This window comes from Heptranchias perlo, chromosome 3 (genome assembly GCF_035084215.1).
Source record: "Heptranchias perlo isolate sHepPer1 chromosome 3, sHepPer1.hap1, whole genome shotgun sequence".
NCBI lineage: Eukaryota > Metazoa > Chordata > Chondrichthyes > Hexanchiformes > Hexanchidae > Heptranchias > Heptranchias perlo.
This window is the reverse complement of record NC_090327.1, coordinates 23,623,517-23,642,146: the sequence shown is the minus strand read 5'-3', so window position 1 is coordinate 23,642,146 and position 18,630 is coordinate 23,623,517. Positions and strand designations below refer to the sequence as shown.

General features: G+C 42.6%; 1 protein-coding gene across 1 annotated transcript in view; it reads left to right on the top strand.

Annotated features, from left to right (window-relative positions):
- tsnare1 (T-SNARE Domain Containing 1) overlaps window positions 1–18,630 on the top strand; it is a 619,881-nt gene that overhangs the window by 357,426 nt on the left and 243,825 nt on the right. The window contains exons 5-6 of the mRNA XM_067978551.1: window positions 9,513–9,603; window positions 13,088–13,162. Coding sequence (XP_067834652.1) covers window positions 9,513–9,603; window positions 13,088–13,162 — 166 coding nt within the window. The remainder of the gene's footprint in view (window positions 1–9,512; window positions 9,604–13,087; window positions 13,163–18,630) is intronic.

Sequence of the window (18,630 nt, the reverse complement as noted above, 5' to 3'; positions counted from 1 at the left end):
ATCTATGTGTCAGATCTGACAAGCAGCAACATTCTGGTTCATAACAAACTTGTGTGCAAAATTTCTGATTTTTGATTATTGGGATCCATGAGAACTAGCCTGCACCTGTTGTGCAAAGCACGGTGATACAAGTATTTCTTTATCAAACTGAGAGTAGTGAGGGGTTTCATTTTAAAGAGTTAAGGCAAAAAAATCTGTGTCGTTGTCTTTGGTCAGAAAAAAAAATAACTTTTTAAGTGCAATGACAGTTAGCAAAGCAAAGCATCAGTCTGTGCCATCAATGAGATAAATTCCCAATTAATCTAGTTTTTTTTAGGGGTGGTATTGGTTGAGGGAGCAGTGTTGATCAGGAGACTGGGATCTCTCCCCGCTGTTTTTCAAATAATGCCACGGGATTTGTGATGGCCAAAAAGATTGGACCTTGATTAAATATCTCATCCAAAGAATCAGATGAATGTGAAAAACAGATGAATCTATTTTTTGTTGTAACTTTCAGTTTTTTTTAATATGAAGGTCGTAATTACTATTGTTTCGCAGTTTGAAAGTGTTTCAGTTTACTATGACAGTATTTATTTTTGCTTTAAATGATGGATATTCATGAAGTATTTGTGTGTTTAAAAAACCATGAGAATAATCTTTTATACGTGTATGCAAAATGTTACTATTTAGGTTGGGGAGGGGGTCTGACATCCTCTCCCTGAACCACTGCTCCCTTTAGGCACATTTTTTTTAATTGCACTGGATGCAACCTTAACTGTAGTGGTTAATTGTAACAGGTTGCATGATTGAATCTGTTTGTAAAATTACAGTCTGTGTCTAAATATGTTAGAAGAAACATTTACACTGGTTGGAATGATGAGACCGTCTCTGAGCAGCAGACTCATCAAGAATGACCTCTCCATCATCAATTCAAACAGAAGCTCTTCTCTTCTCCATCTCCAAATCAGTTAAGCTGATACTCCTCTTCAACTGCACCCCTTTCCAGCTGGTACTCTTTCCTTCCTCCCAGAGTTCATGATGATACTATTTCCCCTCCCCCCATTTTATGCTGGCACTCTCACTCCCCACACTCTCCATTAATGTTGGCACACTCTTTCCTTCCCTGGAAGCACTGTAATTAGCATTTCTCCTTTTCTCCCCCAAAGCCCTTTCCATCTCCCCTTCATTACCATCCATTCTCTCTTTCCCTCTATTACCATTCAGGTATCTCTTCCTTCATTGTCATCTATTTCCTCTTCCCCTCATCTTCGCCCTTCCCTATCTCCTTTATTGCCATCAGTTTCCCCCTTTCATTGCCATCCACTCTGCCTTTTACTTTTATCCATCCCACTTTTACTGGCATCCATTCTCCTCTTCCTCTCCTTTCAGTGCCATAAATTCTGCTTCCTCTGCACCATTTATTCGTCCCCCTCCCTTCCTCTCATCTAGCTATTCTGCATTTCTCCCCTCGCCATCTCCTCATCATCTATTCCCCATCTATTCCCCAACGTCCTTGCCACCCATTAATCCCCTCCCCTTAACACCCATTTCCCCTCTTTGCCACCCATTCATCCCTTGCTCTTTCTCTCACATTGCCATCCATTCTGCCTCTCCCCAGTTCCCTTGACATCCATTTTTCCCCTGCCTGCTCCTACCTGACTCCAGTAGCTGATGTACCAGACAGGTCGCACTCCTCCTGACAACACCGCTCCAGTGTTAATAGAATCATAGAATGGTTACAGCACGGAAGGAGGCCATTCGGCCCATCAAATCCACGCCGGTTCTATTCAAGAGCAATCCAGCTAGTCCCACTCCCCTGCCCTATCCCCATAACCCTGCAGTGTTTTCCTTTCAAGTACTTATCCAGTTCCCTTTTGAAGGCCATGATTGAAACTGGCTCCACCACCCACTCAGGCAGTGCATTCCAGATCCTAACCACGTGCTACTTTTTAAAAAAATTCCTCGTGTCACCTTTGGTTCCTTTGCCCCTTTATTCCATGGGCCACAATCTTGATGACAAGCCTACCATGCGGCACTTTATCAAACCTCTTTTGAAAGTCCATATACGCTACATCAACTGCATTGCCCTCATCTACCCTCTGTTACCTCATCAAAAATCTCTATCAAGTTAGTTAAACATGATTTGCCTTAATTAATTCACACTTGTCCAAGTGACTGTTAATTTTGTTCCAGATTATTGTTCCTAAAAATTTCTCCACCACCAAGGTTAAACTGACTGTAGTTGCCGGGTTTATCCTTGCACTTGTTTTTGAACAAGGGTGTAACATTTGCAATTATCCAGTCCTTTGGCACCATCCCCATATTTAAGGATGTTTGGAAAATTATGACCAGTACCTCCGCAATTTCCACCCTTACTTCCATCAGCAACCTAGGATGCATCCCATCCAGACCGGGTGATTTATCTACTTATCTTGACCAGATTGCTGCTTCTGTAAACTGTAAGTAGGAATTCCCGTTCTTATGAGAATTTCCACTATACAGAGGCAGTATTGCCAGCCATTAGTGCCAGGAGCATGCTAAGCGGAGGAGTGGGATCTGTCTGGTACATCAATTGTCGGGCATAGGTACGAGCGGAAATGGGGGCAGATGGGAGGGGGAGGGAGGGGAGGTTCTGGATCTTATTCTTTATAAGCAAGCGCTGAAACACTGAGCCAGCCCCCCCCCAAACATTGACCATTAACATTTCACAACTGACAGTTGATATGTACAAAAAGGAGCAGAGGTAAAAACTCAGGAGTGATTGAAGAAGCAGTTGGAAATTCTGATGGGGGAAATTGTATGTTTGCTATAAAAAAATTAGTTAGATGGGCCGATTGCCCTCTCTTATCTGTACTTACCTTTGCAATCTTTAAAGTCAGAAAGATCACTTAGACTAGTGTAGTTTTACAAATTGCACTAATGATATTCCAGCAACATAATACAGGCAGAGGGCCAGAAAGCCTGATGTGTGATCTTCTACGCTGCTTCTCAAGCTGCAGTTTTATCTCCCAGTCAGTAGACCCATCATCCCTTTTTTCCCGCATCTTAACTGTGTTTAAAATCCAGACTTATTGCAGCATCTCCAACTATAGCTCATTCTTTTCCAGCACCTCAAAGTTACGAAACTGCTTGCTTCCCTTGGTCTTTTCAAATATAATCTTGGTACCACCAATCCACTACTTCATTTGCTTTTCTTTCCTCCTGTACTTTGCAACTTTTATGGTGCCTTCACTATGGACCATTGCCCTTGGCCGTTTGCCAGGGTTTCTTAATGAAAAAATCAGACTGACCATAGTTGATACTCTTTACTACAATCCCCTACTCTCCTGTTACCATAGCAGCAAAGTTATCTATATGTCTCCCACTTCTGTCTGTTCTTCTTGTTACTCCTGCTGCTTCAGTCTTTAATTCCAATTCTCCCTCTGCAATCCCTGCTCTCCTTGTTACCACAGCTGCAGAGTCTGTAAGAGTGATTCCACAATGCCGCACTTACGGCAGGGAAGCCCCATTTGCAGGGAGCATAGGGTGGAGAATAGGACTACATACCACCTGTGCTCTCAATGAGTGTGGGGACGTGGAATCAGTCTCTTCCATTCATTTCCTTGTGACAAGTTTCTGCCATGTGCCAGCAGCGTAATCTGTGGGCGCCAACTGAGAAAGATCTTGAGTTGATATTCCTCAAGGAAAGAACCACAGCTACAGGGAGCACAACAGTCCATTCTCAAATCTAATCAGACTGGAAATGGTACTGCGACCTCAATAACAACAGCAGCTTGCATTTATATAGAACCTTTAATGTAGTAAAAGGTCCCAAGATGCTTTACAGGAGTGTTATCAAACAAAATTTGACACCAAACCACATAAGAAGATATTAGGACAGTCAAAATCTTTTCCCAAAGGTAGGGGAGTCTATAACGAGGGGGCATAGATTTAAGGTGAGAGGGGAGAGATACAAAAGGGTCCAGAGGGGCAATTTTTTCACTCAAAGGGTGGTGAGTGTCTGGAACGAGCTGCCAGAGGCAGTAGTAGAGGCGGGTACAATTTTGTCTTTTAAAAAGCATTTGGACAGTTACATGGGTAAGATGGGTATAGAGGGATATGGACCAAGTGCAGGCAATTGGGACTAGCTTAGTGGTATAAACTGGGCGACATGGACATGTTGGGCCGAGGGGCCTGTTTCCATGTTGTAAACTTCTATGATTCTATAAGTCAACCACATAGTGTGGGCTTGAGTCACATGTAGGCCAGAACAGAGATGGGTGGCAGGTTCCCTTCCTTGAAGGGGATTAGTGAATCAGTTGGGTTTTATGGCAGTTTTCATGGAGCTATCCCACAAACTAACAGATATATTGAGACTTGATCTCATGACCTCTGGGTTGCAAGTCCAGTACCATAACTCTGTCCTAGGCTTCCTGTTGCTTATATTATTCATTAATAATCAGAAGGAGGGAATATAAAATTTGTTGATGATGAAAAGCTGTATAGAGAGAGAAAGAGATAGCAACCAAAGATATCCGGATAATTAATGGATGGATGGAAAGACAAAGGAATTAGATTTTCAATTTAATGTGGAGGAACGTAAAGTTATGTGGAAATCCATCGGCAAAATGAAAAAAGCTAAACGATTCAGCAATGTCTATTGATAGACCATGAAAATATCCAATTGATACAAGGCGCCTGTTAACAAAGCTAATCAAGTATTGGGATGCAATTGGAGAATGCTTGATTACAAACTTTTTAAATGTATAACTCATTTGGTGTGACCATATTTGAACTGCTGTGTACAATTGTGAGCATTTTGCCTTCAGAAGTGCATTGATGCATTGGCAAAGGTTCAGAGGAGAGTGAAAAAGATTATTTCCGGACTTGAAACACTAAGTTGTGAAGATAGGTTGACCGAATTGAATTTGTTCTCATTGGAGAAAATAAGATTGAGAGGGACATGCTCCAGATCTTTAAATTGCTGAGAGGCATTGGTTAATGTAGATGTAAGCAGGTTATTTAAGCTAAACTGTGATTACAGAATGAGAGGACATGGACACAAAATTGGCATGCCTCAAGCAAGACTAGAGATCAGAAGCAAAGTATTTTTTTACTCCATAGAATAATGTAAACATGGAGCACAGTCCCATAGCTCAACATATCAAACTCCCTACCTAACAGCACTGTGGGAGAACCTTCCCCACACGGACTGCAGCGGTTCAAGAAGGGCAATTAGGGATGGGCAATAAATGCTGGCCTTGCCAGCGACGCCCACATCCCATGAACAAATAAAAAAAAGCTAATGTTACATTGGCTAACTTCTTCAAAAAGTAACTAGACAAACATCTGGTTATGAAAGGGATTGAAGGTTACATGAATAAGGACAGTTGAACTCCTGTTGTTCACAGTCTGTGGTCTGGAGCTCAATCGTGAGGTTTAGCTGCTAAGCTGGAGATATATTGAACTCTCCTTGTCTCATTAAGGTCACCGCTCAACTATACTTTGTGGAAAAGTTGCATAAGTGGATACATCCCCAAGTCACATAGAGGCTGAGGAATGTTTCTCTAGATTACTTGCAAGTCACTGTCTTGGTGGGGTGTAGACAGGTTGTCAAGGCCAAAGAACCCAGCAAGAAGTGACTGTTTTTCAGATTCAGGGGGAAAAATTTCAGAAGATCTGCCATCTTCATTTTCTGTAATTCCAGTGCTACTAAACAGTGAACCCTATTTCTTTTGAGGTCCAGTAGGTTAATTTTATAACTTGGGTCCCTTCTTACCTCCCTATGTTTCCTGTTTTATTGTGCCCCCATCCCTGTTGTGCTCTTTCACCTGGTCCCCTCCCAACCATTCCTCCCATGTGTGCTTCCAGTCCTCTCACTCCTGTGCGCCGCCTTCTTAGGAACATAGGAACGGGAGTAGGCCATTCAGCCCCTCGGGCCTGCTCCACCACCCATTTAGATCATGGCTGATATATCAACTCTTTTTACCTGTGTTTGTTCCATTTCCCTTAATACCCTTACCTAACAAAAATCTATTGCTATCAATCTTGAAAGCTTCAACTAACCCAACATCCACAGCCTTTTGGGGGAGAGAGATCCAGATTTTTACCACCATTTGTGTGAAGAAGTGCTCCCTGATTTCACTCCTCGATGATCTGGCTCTAATTTTAAGATTATATCCCCTTGTTATGGATTCCACTACCAGAGGAAATAATTTCTTTTTATCTACCCTATCAAATCCATTTATCATTTTAAATACCTCGATTAGATCCACAACCTTTTAAACTCAGAATGCAAGCCAAGTTTGTGCGACCTGTCCTCATAATTTAACCCTTTACGCCCTGGTATCATTCTGATGAATGTGTGCTGTGACCCTTCCAAGGCCAATATATCTTTTCTGAAGTTCGGTGCCCAAAACCGCACCTCAGACCCCAGACCATAGGTGAGCAACACCATGAGAGATCAACCAGCATATATGAAAGTAGATAGGTATAATTAATGAAATGCTCCATTTCTAATGCCTGTTGGGAAGTCTAGGATTTGTCACCCCTGCAGTTAGATGATTTACAGCCATGGAGGAGTTTGTAGTTGTTTTTGCACACAATTTTAAATTTGAGGCGTTGGGGACCGAAAGCCAACGTCGATCAGTGAGGACAGAGCTAATGGGGAAGCAGGAATTGGTGTGGGTTAGGATACAAGCAACAGAGTTTTCAATGAGCTGAAGTTTACAGAGGGTGGTGGATGGTAGGCTGGCCAGGAGAACATTGGAATAGCTGAGTCTGGAGGTAACAGAGGCATGAATGAGGGTTTCAGCGGCAGAGGGACTGAGGTAGGGGGTGGTGATGTTAGAAGTGGAAGTAAACAGTCTTTGGAATGAAGAGGATATGAGGCCTGTAGGCTCAGCTTGGGGTAAAATAGGATTTTGAGATGTGAACAGTATGGTTCAGCCTGAGAGAGTACCAGAAAGTTGGACAGAGTCAGTGGAGAGGGTATGGAGTTTGTGGTGTAGTCTGGACAGTGGCTTCCCAATATTTAACTGCAAGTAATTGTGGCTCATTCAAGATTGGATGTTGGGCAAACATTCTCACAGCACAGGGTCAGTGGAGGAGTAGAGAAAGGTGGTGGAGAGGTATAGCTGGATGTCATATGTGTGCATATGGAAGCTGACCCTATATCTGCAGATGATGTCACCCAGGGGCAGTATATTCATGAGGAACAGGCTAAGGTTGGATCCTTGGGGGACTCCTGAGGTGTCTGTGACGGGATGAAAAGAGAAACCATGTTCTGGTCAAAATGGATAGGTAAGAGTCCAAGCAGAGCTGGACAGTAGAACAGGCATTGGAGGAGGCTGGTGTGATTGACCATGTCAAAGGCTGCACAGGTCAAGGAGGGTTAATACATCACAGACAGAAAATGTCATTCATGACTTTGACTAGGGCTGTTTTAGTGCTGTTCGAGGTGCAGAAACCTGACTAGAGAGAATGAAACGGTGAGTTGCAGGAGAAATGGATCTGGGAGACAACATTACGTTCAAGGATTTTGGGGAGAAAAGGGAGGTTGTAGATGGGGCAGTGGTTTGCAAGGCCAGACAGACCCTGTTGATTTTTTTTGAGAAGTGGTGATTATAATGGTTCTGAAAGGGAGAGGGATACAGCCTGAGGAGAAAGAACAATTTATAATATTATCTAACATGGGGCCCACAAGGAGAGGTTGGATGGTCATCAGAAATGGGGTTGAGGGAGCAGAACATAGGTTGCTTGGTTAGATGAGTTTGGAGAGGTCATGGAAGAAATTGAGCAAGAAATAGAGAGATGGGTTCAGGAATAGGGTGAGGGGGGAGTCTGAGGGGAACAGTTTGATCTTTGTGGGCAAGGGAAAGGTGGAAAGCAGCAGAAGCAGTACGTGGGCCTCAGCTGTATCTATATCAATGACTTAAATGAGGGGACCGAATGTAATGTATCCAAGTTTGCTGACGATACAAAGCTAGGTGGGAAAGTAAGCTGTGAGGAGGATGCTAAGAGACTGCAAAGGGATAGAGATAGGTTAAGTGAGTGGGCGAGAAGGTGGCAGTTGGAGTATAATGTGGGGAAATGTGAAATTATCCACGTTGGTAGGAAGCAAAATATTTTTTAAAAGGTGAGAGACTGAGAAATGTTGGTAGTCGGAGGGATTTGGGTGTACTTGTACACGAATCACAGAAAGTTAACGTAGGTACAGCAAGCAATTAGGAAGGCAAATGGTATGTTAGCCTTTATTGCAAGGGGGTTGGAGTATAAGAGTAAGGAGGTCTTGCTGCAATTATATAGGACTCTGGTGAGACCACACTTGGAGTACTGTAAACAGTTTTGGTCTCCTTATCTAAGGGAGGATATACTTGCCTTAGAGGGGGTGCAATGATTGATTCCTAGGATGAGAGGGTTCTATGAGGAGAGATTGAATAGAATGGGCCTATATTCTCTGGAGTTTAGAAGAATGAGAGGTGATCTCATGGAAATGTAAAAAATTCTTAGAGGGCTTGACAGGGTAAGTGCTGAGAGGCTGTTTCCCCTGGCTGGAGAGTCTAGAACTAGAGGTCATAGTCTCAAGATAAGGGGTCGGCCATATAGGACCGAGACGAGGAGAAATTTCTTCACTCAGAGGATTGTGAATCTTTGGAATTCTCTACCCCAGAGGGCTGTGGATGCTCAGTCGTTGAGTATATTCAAGACAGAGATTGATGGATATTTGGACACTAAGGGAATCAAGCGATATGAGGATCGGGCGGGAAAGTGAAGTTGAGGTAGATCATCAGCCATGATCTTGTTGAATGGCGGAACAGGCTCGAGGGGCCATATGGCTTACTCCTGCTCCTATTTCTTATGTTCGTAAGCAGCTGAATGGATGGTCTCTACCTTGGTGACAAAAAAACACATGAGCTTCTCGCACTTGTTAGAGGTGAAGGTGAGGGAAGAAGAATTTCAGTAGGTGGTTGGTAGTGGAGAAAAGAAAATGGGGTTTATCTTTCCTCTCCAGGATGATCCTAGGGTGGTGGGCGGTTTTGGACGAGGGGAGTGAGTCCTGGTACATCTTGACGTTGTCCAGTTAGATCTGGCGATAGATGGCTAACCAGTTGAGTGCCAGATATATTCAAGTCTGTGTCCTTTGTATTCGAGAGAACAAAAATGGGGGCTGTACTGTCAGAACAACCAGAATGGGAGACAGTAAATGTTTTACTGTGGAAAATTATTCAATTTATTTCTTCCAAAATTGCATTCTGTTCTATTTTCGATGTGGAAATAGCATGGCTTTGCACAGAGCTGATGTCATCCAAATTTTTTGAGACTTGAATTATGGAGGCAAAAGCAAAATTCAGATGGCCTTACTACCATCTTTAAATCATAATATAATGAGCGCATATTGAAATTTTCCGATAAAGTAAAAGTATTCTCACTTGAATCTCAATGTTGATTACATCCTAAATCGCTGTTCTTTCGACAGTTATTTCTTCTGTTTGATTTCAAACACAGCCTTTATTTTATTTTTTTCCCTCCTCCTCCCTTCTGTTTTGCCAAAGGCATACAACGCAGCAGGAGACGAATAAAACCATCAGCTCTTCCACAAAGTATATTAAGCAGCTCTCAGAAATAGTGCGTGGATCGTCCAGGGTAAGTGCAGCTGAATTGTAACAATAACTTCAAAAATTATGCAAATGAGTCCTGAAGCCAAAATGTAATTGCCAGAAAATTAAAACCAGTAAGATTTGCATGTAAAATATAATTACTTCTTTCCCTGGCTGTTATCCATTTTTAACTAATACAGTCATTGCACTTCTCCATCCTGAATTATTAATCGATTTTAAATGCAGGTTTTATTAATTCATTAATAATGAAATCCCATTTAATATGTAAATTCCGCCCGCCACTTCTTTTCGTGGCTGATGCCCCAGAGTTTTGACCAGAGTTTTTTGTGTTAACGCAGCAATAGAGCTCGGGCGACTGCTACTGCTGTGCTTTTGATTAAACCGATTTACCCAATACACAGCAAAATGGACAGAATTGTGGATTTCAATCACCAAAACACTGACCAAATTTCCCAGAACCTTGTGTTATAAATGTGGAATTTGACTTACTCAGTCACCACAACCCAGTGGCACCCCGCATTATAAATGGACTGGGTTGGTCATTGCAACCCCTGAAACAGATTTTGAAATCTTGGAATCCAGTGTAATAAACGTGCAATATGACTGATGGGGCCTGAAATTGCTGGGAACTTGCACCATAGCGATGTCGCATTAATGCCATTGCGCTGTAATTTGCTGGGGCACTTGCGCCACTCCGCTGATAGGCTCACCTAAGCCGATAAATGTTCATTCTCGCTGCTCAGCAGTCAATGGTGATCGCCAATTTGCGTGATTTACCCCATCATTTGCCATTAACTGCGCGCAGCCACTTAAGACTGGAAAATAACAGTGGGGGTTATCATTGTCCTGAACCACCAGCTGGTCGCTGGCCGCTGGCACCATGCCTTTCTGCAGGAGGCCAAAATCCATGGGTTCAGGGACCTGCGGGTCAGGATCCTTCAGTTCCAGGGGCAGCTTGTCTGCAAGTCAAGGGTGTGCCCTTCCTGCAGGGCGAAATTGTGCAATGCGCAGCAAACCACTACAATCTTTGCCACTTCATCAGGGGCATACTGTAGAACACCCTCGACCTATCTAGGCACTGGAAGTGTGCGTTAAGCATCCCGATGGCTGTCTTCACCACTTGCCGGGGCGTCACGTGTGCACAGTTGAACCTTTCCTGCACTGCGCTGAATTTTCTTGATGAGACTTTACAGCTTTTTTTTTTCTCATCTGCTATTACGCTGATGTTTGTTGACTGGTTATTGCACTGAATACAAGTTCAATTGGTTATTGTTTCAATCTCGCCTGTTCTTCTTTGTGTTCGTGCCACCATGGGGAATCATTCTACAGAGAAATTGTTCCAGACTTTCCTGATCCACCTCTATTCCACTGGTGGGCACAGTCAAGTGTGCCCTCCATGTCAACACCCTCACGGTGCAGCGTAAGGATAGACACGCCTACCCCCTTCTCCTGCCTTCCCCTCTGCGGAGCTCAGCCTCCTCATCCCCCTCCTGGTCCCTCCCTTTCTCCTCCTCCCGCACAGTCTCCGCCCCTGTGCCCTCTGCTTTCGTGTCCGCTGGTCCTTGTGGAGCTGTGGGAAGGAAAAATAAAAGGTTACATTAGTGCAGCATGTTTGTTCAACAGGTTACATAGTCAGCTTTATATTCGATGCACAGCACTGAGAAAGGCAATTCGACCCAGCGGTCTATGCCGATGCTCACATGCTGCACTAGCATTCTCCCACTGTGATTTCCTCTTCCCACCCTGTGGCCACAAGCGAAGCCAGTATTTCCACATCCAGCCTATTGAAACCATGCAAAATTTCACAAATCTCTATCGGTCCCCCCTCTTCGTCTCACCCTTGGGTGGCTCGCTGCCCAGGAAACAAAGCAAGAGGCTGCAAAACTCATCTGACTGCGCCAATACAATGCCACCTTCAGCCTGGCTGGCAGGCACAGCAACATGAGCCCTTGCAGCTGCAGGGTCCTGTCCTCATGGTGTGTCATCTCCTTCAGAAAGGGGATTCCTCCTCCTCTTCACACACACTCCCACATGTTATGTAATACTTCCTCTGCAGGGAAAACTGGTGAAAAAGTTTGGTGGCTTGCTTTGTGTGAGGTAGAGGTGTTGATCTGACAGGCTTCTTTTCAGACATTGGAATATATTCTTCAACAGAGACTGAAGCTGTCAAATTCATCAAATGGCCACCATGAAAGTGTTATCTCCCACAGCAATAGACTTTGATGATTCACTTGCCTTTGGATTCTGCCTTGAGCAAACAAACAGATCATGTCGTGAAAGCACCTAACCATCCCCCACTGAAGGACAACTCCTTTGCATCTCAAGCTATTCTTTAAAAAAATAATTACAGAGACAGACAATGTTTACAATAGATTTGTGAATTCTGAATTGAAGCCCTGAGACTGCTTACCTGGCCTGGTCAGATCATTGTATTTCTTAACCTGCACTGGTCTCCCGATCGTGGACGACTGACATGGCAAACTCCCTCCACACCGTCTGGCTGACCTGTTGGGCAGCCCACTGCCTTGCAATCCCCGGGAGCTGGTCTCGCCGACGCTCCACCTCGTCCCCAAAATTTGATTACCTCATTTTCTGTTCTTCCTGTGATTATTTTTGTGGAAAAGGGGATGTGCAGAATTTACAGATTATTATGTACAAAGTTTTTTTTTTAACTGAAATTAACTTTTTAAAGTTGATTTAAGGTGATTTCAGAAGTTGCAGTTTACTTATCTCTTAGTGCCATGCTTCAGTCTGAGTCGTGGGGTCTGTTCTCACCTTTTCATAGTGCCATGGTCTGCGGGCTAAGCTGTTGGCTGCACTGTCATTGACCTCGCCACACCGATAACGGATCAACATTCCAGCAATTTGCAGCGCAAATATAGTGCGATATGAACAGGAGAGCTAAAATGTCCAATTAATGGCCTTCGCTGGCAAACACGCCGTTCCAACAAACTCAGGCCCTTATGGGCCAGAGTATTCCTCTTCTGCACTCGTCGGCCCCCAATTTCCCGCCTGTTCACTTTAAGGGACGGAAAATCGCAGGCCGGTAAGCACAGAAATGGGAAACCCTGGCCATTCAATCACTGCAGAACAACAGCCCCAATCGTGACCAATTGTTTATGGTCAAGGGTGCAAGATTTTGATGTTTAAAATGCACAGTGGGCCCGTCAGCATCTGAAAGTGAAAAGGGTTAATATCTTGAATAGCGATCCCTTTGCCATAACTCTGAGGAAAAGAGTCCCTCTTAAACATTAATCCATCTCTTCTCTTTGAGATACTGACTGACCTGCTGTGTACTTCCAAAATGATCTGTTTTATTTTTGTTTTCATTTCAGGTTTCTAGCCTTCACATATATTTTCTCTTTTTTTTATTTCCAACACACTGATGCTGTCTGAGAGAGCGTGGCTAGTTACAAATTTGCTAGCCTCAGAGTATGGTTGATTTCCGTTATTGCGTGCTTTTGGGAGGCACATAGACTGTTTAATGAACATTTCTTTTTCATCTGCAGAGAGAATGGTTACAATTGGATAGGCTTAAGAATCAGCTCTCGGACTCTATTCAGCGCTACGGAGGGGTGCAGAAGGTAATCAGTCAAACACTCATAGTATCTTTTGATTGCTTATTAACATTTGAAACCTGTCCTTTTCCCCACTTTTCTTGCAGCTTTGCTGATTTCTGGCCTCAGTTATTAGTCTTCTGTCCTGCATCAATTGTATTTTTTTGCATTATCAGAGTTTCACCATGTTGGATTGCAATGAATAGTGCTCCTCTTTGATGCAGTTCATAGTGACTGTATTCATCAAGCAGTGTCAACCATTGAGACCTGTCAGCCATTTAAAAATTAACAGCTATATGGAGGCTGCCATTAGATCAAATGATTCTTCGTATCCCCTCAGCTTCCCTCTTCTTGCTGAAAAAAAAATTGATTATTTTTGTACCCCAACCTATCACATGTGAACATTCCTCTTCGACACCTAATCACTGACAGACATAGCATGTTTATAAAATTAAAGAAGATTTCAAAAGCAACTAAACGATTGATGATAACTGCGGGTAGGCGATAAGGTGATTAGATGCTTTTGTATGCATTTCATTAATGCAGTTGGAGTATGAAATTGCTTTTGTGCATCTGTTTCTTTTTATTATTTTTTTATCATGCCTTTTTCTCGTCTTCTTTAAAGTCAGTGATGAGATATCAACTTCAGGAGAGGTGGGGAGAACAAGGGAGAAGATTATGGGAAGGAAAGTGTAAGCAATACTTTTCTAAACTGCAGTACGATTTTTAGACCCAAGCCTGTTCTCATCTGATCTCTACTTCCTCATTTATTTTGTCTTCTAACATACAAGACAAGCCCGCCAGGCCATCAAGACCACCCCATCCAAAATATGGTGCAACCATATGCACCATTGACCAACCCCCTAACCAGGCAATATCCTGGGAGAGGCAAAACAATAGAGAAGAGAACCTGCAGCCACTTCAGGAAAAACTCTGGATAATTCCTCGTTGACTCCCTAAAGCAATCAAGTAGTAGCTCATAACTCGTCTTAATTGCAGCTAGCTCCCAACCTTAACCTCCATAATTGGGAGCTTATCAAGTTCCCTTTTTAAAGGACTGTACGGAATTAGCACTCACTTTGTTATGAAGTCTATTTCAGAGAGTGATGTCTCTCTGTGAAAATTACTTCACCAAATTTGTTACTCACAGATTTTATATGCATACCATCTCTATCCATCTCAAATAACTTATAAAATCAGATTGACTCCAATCCCATCATCATTTCAACAACCTCATTCATATCCTCTCTAATCTGTGGTTCTCTAAAATAAATAGCCCTAACTTTTGGAGCCTGTTCTCATAGCAGAGCTCCCAGGCTAGGTATCATCCTGGTTGGCCTCCTCTGCACCTTCTCCACAGCCTTGATATCCTTCATCATGAGGTGACCAAAACTGGACACAATACTCCAGATGTGGACATACCTAAGTATAGTACATATTGTTTTATAACTGATGGTCCTAATATAACGTAAAAATCTATCTTCTTTCCTTATAGTCACACTGCTGTGCATTTTTAATGAGTGATAAATAATTACCACTTTGTCTCCTTATTGATTTGTTACTATCAATGGGTACCCCTGCATGATAGAAATATGCCTGGAGCTTCTCAACCTTTCCACATTAAAGGACATCTGCCACACATAATAAAGCATATGCTTTTATAAGCATATAAAGAGTAAAAGGATAGTCAAAGGAAGGATGGGGATGATTAGTGAACAAAAGAAAATCTTCTTGTGGAGGCAGAGCCATGGCAGAGGTACTAAATGAATACTTTGCGTCTGTCTTCACAAAAGAAGAGGATGCTGCCAATGTCACAGTAAAGGAGGAAGGGGTAGAAAATTGGATAGGATAAAAATAGATAGAGAGAAGTTTGGCAGTGCTCAAAGTCGAAAAGTCACCTGGTCCAGATCGAATGCATCCTAGATTGCTGAGGGAAGTAAGGGTGGAAATAGCAGAGGCTGTGGCCGCAATCTTTCAATCCTTCTTGGATATGGGAATTCTGCCAGAGGACTGGTAGGTTGCAAATGTTGCACCCCTGTTCAAAAAAGGGGAAAGGGATAAACCAATGGGATTAAGGGGGCAGTGGATACAAAATTGGCTAATAGACCAAAAGCAGAGAGTAGTGATGAATGGTTGCTTCTCAGATTGGAGGGAAGTAAACAGTGGTGTCCTTCTTGATATATATTAATGACCTGGACTTGGGTATAAAGGGCATAATTTCAATATTTGAAGATGACACAAAACTCAGAAATGTAGTAAACTGTGAGGATGATAGCAGCAGAAGGGGGACATACACAGACTGGTGAAATGGGCAGACACATGGCAGTTTAAAATTAATACGGAGAAGTTTGGCGTGATGTTTTTTGGAAAGAAGAATGAAGAGAGTCAATATGAATTAAATGGTACAATTTTAAAGGGGGTGCAGAAAAAGAGAGATCTAGGGGTTCACATATGCAAATCTTTGAAGGCGGCAGGACAAGTTGATAAGGCTGTTAAAAAAGCATATGGGATCCTGGGATCTATAAATAGAGGCATAGAGTACAAAAGCAAGGAAGTTATGTTCATCCTTTCCAAATCATTGGTTAGGCCTCAGCTTGTCAAAAAAGTACAAGCCCATGGGATCCAAAGGAGAGTGGCAAGTTGGATCCAAAATTGGCTCAGTGGCAGGAAGTAAAGGGTAATGGTTGACAGGTGTTTTTGTGACTGGAAGGCTGTTTCCAGTGGGGTTCTGCAGGGCTCAGTACTAGGTCCTTTGCTTTTTGTGATACAGATTAATGATTTGTACTTAAATGTAGGGGGCATGATTAAGAAGTTTGCAGATAATACAAAAAGTTGATAGTGCGGAGGAAAGCTGTAGACTGCAGGAAGATATCAATGGACTGGTCAGGTGGGCAGAAAAGTGGCAAATAGAATTCAATCCGGAGAAGTGAGAGGTAATGCAACTGGGGAGAACAAACAAGGCAAGGGAGTACACAATATATGGGAGGATACTGAAAGGGGTAGAGGAAGTGAAGGACCTTGGAGTGCATATCCACAGATCCGTGAAGTTAGCAGTACAGGTAGATAAGGTGGTTAAGAAGGCATATGGAATACTTTCCTTTATTAGCCGAGGCATAGAATATAAGAGCAGGAGGTTTCTCTGGAACTGTATAAAACACTGGTTAGGCCACAGCTTGAGTATTGTGTACAGTTCTGGACACCACATTACAGGAAGGATGTAAGTGCACAAGAGAGGGTACAGAGGAGATTTACGGGGATGTTGCCAGGACTATAGAATTTTAGCTATGAGGAAAGATTGGATAGGCTGGGATTGTTCTCTTTGGAACAGAAGAGGTTGAGGGATGATTTAATTGAGATGTACAAAATTATGAGGGGCCCAGATAGAGTGGATAGGAAGGACCTATTTCCCTGAGCAGTGAGGTCAATAACCAGGGGGCATAGATTTAAAATGATTGGTGGAAGAATTAGAGGGGAGCTGAGGAAAAGTTTTTTCACCCAGAGGGTGGAGGAGGTCTGGAACTCACTGCCTGAAAGGGTGGTAAAGGCAGAAACCCTCAACTCATTTTAAAAAGTACGTGGATGTGCACCTGAAGTACTGTGACCTACAAGGCTACGGACCAAGTGCTGGAAAGTGGAATCATGCTGGGTGGCTCATTTTCGGCTGGCACGGACATAATGGGCTGAATGGCCTCTCTCTTGCCATAAATTTTCTATGATTCCATTTTGCCCAATTCTAAGCACCACACTTTAGGAAGGATGTCATGGCCTGGGAGAGAGTGCAGAGGAGATTTACTTGAATGATACCAGGGCTGAGGGCCTTCAGTTATGTGGAGAGACTGGGGAAGCTGGGATTGTTCTCCTTAGAACAAAGAAGTTTAAGGGGAGATTTAATAGAGGTGTTCAAAATTATGAAGGGTTTTGATCGAGCTGATTATGGTTTTCAAAAAGCTGGCACAGGCACATTGGGCCGAATGGCCACCTCCTGTGCTGTACTTACCATAATACCATGGCTATGAAATAAAGATAAACTGTTTCCACTGGCTGGAGGGTCAGTAACCAGAGAACACAGATTGAAGATAATTGGCAAAGGAGCTAGAAGGTAGATGAGGAGAATTTTTTTGCGCAGCAAGTTATTATCTGGAATGAAAGGGCGATGGAAGCAGATTCAATATTAATTTTCAAAAGGGAATTGGATATATACTTGAAAAGGAAAGAATTGTAGCACTATGGGGAAAGAGCAGGTGAGTGGGACTAATTGGATTGCTCTTTTGAAAAGTCAACACAGGCACAATGGGCCGAATGGCCCCCTTCTGTGCTGCATGATTCTGTGGTAGCTTGGTGGTATTAACTAATCTGCCCTTTTGACTAGGCACTGACGCCTAGAATCAGGGAATAGGACAATCAAAATAGAGTGTGGATCAATTTGTGATTGTCATATAATAATTTCTAATGCAACATGCATTAGATTCTTCATTTAGGCACTTATATAAAGCAACAGGTAGTTCAGAACTTGACTGAGCCTTTTTTACCAATCGATTTCTTGGCAAAACTTAGTCCAGAGTAAAATCGATCCCTTTGCTTGAGACAGAATGGTCTTGCCATTTCTAGGTAATTTCATAATACTTGTATCATCCATTTATTGTCTGTAGTGGTGACTAATGTATTTTAATCAAATGTACCGTACTTTCCTATAATTGGTTTATGCATACAATCTTTCATTGTACTTCAGTTATTTCTTAACTGCATCTAATGGAATCATTAGTCATTCTCTTATTAGCATTGCATTGGGGTCTCAGCTTAATCAGTTCACCTGCTTTCTTTCAAATAACTCGCATTTACCTTACTGTGATAAAGAATGATAAATATTAGACTTAGTAATTAAGCGCTTCCCCACACAGCACCCAACAAATTTTGTCAAAATTGTGCAGACCATGTCAATTCAGATTTCAATTTGAAGCACCACAATGAATATTGATTCCCTCGCCCCCTTTCCACTGCACTATGTTGTAAAATACGTGTTGTATTCAAAACTTGTTTCTGAAAATGTGACTGAAATGGTCAGGATCTAACAGTTTTTGCTTGAGGCATTTGCTTTACATTTAAGTCTGATTTCAAATTTAATGTGCAGTGCACAAGAATTGCTCTTGAGACTGAAAAATGGTGCGAAATCTATTTTTTATCTTGATGTACACTAAAGTGGGTCACTAACATTGTACACAAGACCATAAGAAAAGTCATAGATGAGAAAAGGCTGCTTGGCCATCAAAATGCATCCCTTTCTTGCCCTAACACTCAGCACAGCGTCCAACTGTGTTCTGAATATCCGCAATAATTTTGCCTCCACTACCCTGCATAACATTTTTTTAATCACTCTTTCAGTAACTATTTCCTGCCCACGTAGTAAGAAAGAGAGAGACAGAAAGAACGGATGAGCAAATTTCATTGATATAGCACCTTTCAATTCCTCAGGGTATCCTGAAGCACATCACAGCCAA